The sequence below is a fragment of the Astyanax mexicanus genome, chromosome 20 (genome assembly GCF_023375975.1).
Source record: "Astyanax mexicanus isolate ESR-SI-001 chromosome 20, AstMex3_surface, whole genome shotgun sequence".
Lineage (NCBI taxonomy): Eukaryota > Metazoa > Chordata > Actinopteri > Characiformes > Acestrorhamphidae > Astyanax > Astyanax mexicanus.
Genome location: NC_064427.1, coordinates 10,054,864 through 10,059,505, shown reverse-complemented (window position 1 = coordinate 10,059,505; position 4,642 = coordinate 10,054,864). Strand labels below are relative to the sequence as shown.

General features: G+C 37.7%; 1 protein-coding gene across 1 annotated transcript; it reads left to right on the top strand.

Annotated features, from left to right (window-relative positions):
- The first annotated feature begins 409 nt into the window (after positions 1 to 409).
- Positions 410 to 4,168, top strand: LOC103036348 (gastrula zinc finger protein XlCGF7.1-like). The gene is made up of 2 exons (XM_049469020.1): positions 410 to 534; positions 2,845 to 4,168. Exon 2 carries the CDS (start codon positions 3,007 to 3,009, stop codon positions 3,931 to 3,933), a length of 927 nt encoding a protein of 308 aa, XP_049324977.1. The 5' UTR covers positions 410 to 534; positions 2,845 to 3,006; the 3' UTR covers positions 3,934 to 4,168.
- The last annotated feature ends 474 nt before the right edge of the window (positions 4,169 to 4,642 follow it).

Here is a 4,642-nt window from a genome sequence, read left to right as displayed (position 1 = left end):
TCATTGTGATATCCCAGTGATTCCTCTGTCACTGAAGACCCACATTCCTGCACATTTTATTGTTTTTGTAACACATTACCTTCTCCAGGACCAGTGTATATTATGGAGGCTTTTTTTCAATAAGATTCATAAGCCAGAAGCAGAAATTTTTATAAATCAAATCGTTTTGAATCAAAAATCGATTTTGAATCGAATCGTGGCCCCCAAAATCGGAATCGAATCGAATCGTGAGATAGTAAAAGATTCCCACCCCTATTAAATACATGAATTTAGATTCAGAGTAAAAAGAATCACACTCCAGCTCAGTAGGAGGCGGTAATTATAACCCTCAGTCTCTTTGCCATTCGCCATAAACCTGAAGGAAGAAGAGAAAAGGAAAAACCGGCTCTGGTAGCTCCCTACTCTCCTGAGGGTCTGAGTTTCTGTAAAAGACTCTATAAGGGTTCTATAAAGCTGAGAGTGTGGAGTCTGGAGTGTTTTGGAGCTCTGTTGTCGCGCAGCTCTGGAGGAACAGGATCAGTTGAAGTGTAGAAGGTATGGAGAAGCTCCACCACACTTCACATTCACTCCCAGACTCACACAAACACACCAACACCACAGAATCCAGCACTTAAACCCGTGCAGAGCTGCAGCTTCACCCCGGAGCCGCTTAATGATCAGAGGCTGCTTCAGCCCCCGGCTCTCGCCTCCACAGCGAGCCGCCGCCGCAGGACGAGCTGCCGAGGCACCAGAGGACCAATATTATATAGCTTTCCTGTCCGTTTACTTCTCTTCACTGTTTTTTAAAAACAGTAATAAAGGTGTTTTCCAGTCGTTCTCCAATAATTAATAATGATAAATCACACTTTTTGTTGTTTAAGCATTTGTCTATAATAAATCAAATGCGTTTAATAACAATGGGTATTTAATTGTGAATAAACTAATAATTAAGTGTTAAAAAAGACTTAGATTTGTATTATTGGTGCCAGTCACTTTTCCTTTTCCTTTTCCACACACATCCTTTTTTAACTGTATTATAATATCTTAGGGTAGATGTATTATAATATCTTAAAATCCACAAACTTTTATTTCTTGAGTGCAGGACTTTTTTTCATTTCAACTAAAGCACCAAAACACAGTCAGACTGTCCAAACAGTTAAGCTAAGTTGCTTTAATCACAGAAACTGGTGTTTAGCACCGCAGACTACTGTTTTTAAAAATATCTGGATACGTCTGGACGGGCCTGGACAAATTATTTGTCTTTGAGGACTATTATTTGACACACAAAGCTCTGCACATATTTGTCTACTCTTTTTATGATATTTAATTTTAAGATAAAATAATCCTTTATTAATCCCACAATGGGGAGATTTCCAACAAATCTCAGACCCATAGCTATGTGGGTAATAACTTTGTTATTTGTAGATCAGAACCTCTTGTTTTTAGAGGTTCTGATTGCAGGACACCTTCAATACTAACAGAATCTGACATTTACATAATTTATCAATGACCAATTCTTCAAGCCACATGGAGAATGATGGTTTATAATTAAAACTTTTGCTTATTTTATCACATATTTATTATATATCTTATTATATCATAAATGTATTTTACAGTGTTTAACACTTTTTGGGTAAATTGTTGTTTTCAGCTTCTATAAACAGTACAGTTGTTCACGTCTCTCACTTTCCCAGTTAATGCCCCATGAGAAGCTGATCAGGAAGCAACGTGATTGGCCTCACCTGGCCTCACTGAAAACAGTGGGATGCCTGGGTCCAGTTTATATATATTGCCTGGCTGCAATACAAATACAGTTATTCCTGTTAAAGAAGTCTAAACCGATTATAATGAGTCGTTTTTATGTACTGTGGTATTTGATCTAGGTGTACAAAAACATGCCTTGACTCCAGTTACTTCTACTTTGCATGGGAGATATAATCGTTTACTAATTAACTAATCCAAAAAAATTATTAGCAGACTACCAAAATAATCCTGTGTTGCAACCCTAAATTAATCTCAACAGTTTACATAAAAATAGATATGCGAGAGAGGGGATATTCAGGTATTATAGCAGTTTAATGTATATAATATGGTAAAAATAGAAAATGTTGAAAGAGAAAGATAAATAGAAAGATCTTGTACAGAATAATATGTATAAGTATGAAATGTAAGAGTAAAGTAGTGTAAAGTGAGATGTCATAGCATTTCAACAGTATACAATAAAGAACAGCTGCAGCGTTTCTGCTAAATGCATTTTGTGTTGGCAGGCAGCTGCAAAGGGGACACCAACTCCATATTATATTATTTTTGAATACAGAATGGGACGCAATACATAATATAATATTATCTGCTAGCTGCATTAACCAAAACTGTTAATTTTAAAATGTTGAAAAGACTTTGAAAGCACCATCCATACTAGTGTTCAGCATCTTTCTTTTATCTATCAAGTATCTGTCAAACTCATTGCCATTACCAGTTTACTGGTGTTTTTCTCTGTCTGCTTATGAAGCTTTTTAAAAGATTCAGAGGCTGCAGCGCACGGTTTGCTTGCTATTGTTTTCCGTAACTGGCAACCTGGAGTTTGGAAATAGAACTGGGGAATGGGCAGGATCAGAGATTAAAATACAAACAGATTTTTGCTCTGTAGCAGACAATTTAAAGAAGAATGTACTGGCTGAAGCTCAGCTGTCAAGAGATGTCAATGCTTAAACTTGACATGTTTTCTTAATATTTGATTACATATTCTTATCATTTTGATCATTTGAGTTAATACAGAAACTAAAATGCATTGTTCCTTTAAGTGAGTCTGAGCAGTTACCTATTTTAAGTTGTAATTTTACATATTTGTTTCTGTCTCTCTTTCAGAATGAATGCTGTCCTGTTCCAATGCTTCTCCAGCTGAAGTTCATCTCTGCAATGAAGATATTTCACATAGATCAGTGTTAAGCTGCTGAAAGAGGTTAAGTACAAGGCATCCAGAAGAATTTCTAGTACTGGTAAACATTGTTTGCTGTATCTCACAGAAAAATGAAGCCAAGTCCAGGCAAAGACATAATTAACTGTTTAGACTGTGGCAAGATTTGTACAACAAAGAGTTCCCTCAAAACACACCAGCGCGTTCACGGAGGAGGTAAACCACATCAGTGTTCAGACTGTGGGAGCAGTTTTAGTCAATTAGGTATTTTCAAAATACACCAGCGCATTCACACAGGAGAGAAACCATACCTGTGTTCAGACTGTGGAAGCAGTTTTGCAACAAAGAGTCATCTCAAAATACACCAACGTGTTCACACAGGAGATAAACCACATCAGTGTTCAGACTGTGGAAAGAGCTTTAATCAACGGAGTAATCTTAAAACACACCAGCGCATTCACACAGGAGAGAAACCACATCGGTGTTCAGACTGTGGAAAGAGTTTTACTACACAAAGTGCTCTCAGAACACACCTGCGCATTCACACGGGAGAGAAACCGTATTACTGCTCAGACTGTGGCAGTAGTTTTGGTCAACTGAGTACCTTCCAAACACACCAGCGTGTTCACACAGGAGAGAAACCGCATCACTGCTCAGACTGTGAAAAGACTTTTACTACACAGAGTGATCTCAACAAACATCAGCACATTCACACTGGAGAGAAACCGTATCCCTGCTCAGACTGTGGAAGCAGTTTTAGTCAACTGAGTGCTCTCAAAACACACCAGCGTGTTCACACAGGAGAGAAACCGCATTACTGCTCTGAATGTGGGAGCAGTTTTAGCCAACTGAGTATTCTCAATACACATCAGCGCATTCACACAGGAGAGAAACCGCATTACTGCTCAGACTGTGGGAGGAACTTCAGACATTTCATTACATTTCAGAGACATAAGTGCACATCAGTCACAGGAGTGGGCATTAACGCATCCCTGATCCCAGACCATATCGTAAAGTGGAGTGAGGACACCCCGACCTAAAGGTCCTGCATTAATTGTTTTCCAAATGTATATTCTTGAGTGATTTCTGATCTTTAATATATATCTCTATATATATGGCTGTGTCACATACAGTCAATACAAAAACTTGAATATAGATTGGAGTTGTTTTCTGCATTTTAAAGACACTTTTTCTGTGTTGGAAAGAAAATGTGAATTAAAATGTCGTGAGCTTGACCAAAAGGAATGTATAAAAAGGACGTGAAGAGATACCTAAGCTACATGCTCATATCCTCTTCTTCTTCTTTTTCTTTCGGCTTTTCCATTTTCAGGGATTGCCACAGCGAGTCATCTTCCTCCATCTCCCTCTGTCTTCTATATCACTTAGATCAGGGGTGTCCAAACTTTTTTTGTTGGGGGCCAGAAGGAGAAATATATTTGAAGTCACGGGCCACACTCTGTAATACAACAATTAATGAAATATACCACTTTAAATAATAGTTTTTTTTTCTGATTATTTAATTTACACACCACTTTACTTGACTTACTATCTTTATCTTTGACAGTGTTGTGTAAACTAAGATTTTTCAAATTGATGTTTAATTTCATGATGTCTCTTAATATTAAACTCCTTAATTACGGCAACTTTTAGACTCTTTGGCCCGTTTTTCTGCGCTAGAAATGCGCGCTCTCTCCACTTTTAGACTCTTTGGCACGTTTCTGACACCTAGCGTTCAAACTTTGATTCTCA

Bases quoted from the DNA above. Each gene is read 5' to 3' on its own strand.
- LOC103036348 (XM_049469020.1), top strand. From the start codon at position 3,007: ATGAAGCCAAGTCCAGGCAAAGACATAATTAACTGTTTAGACTGTGGC.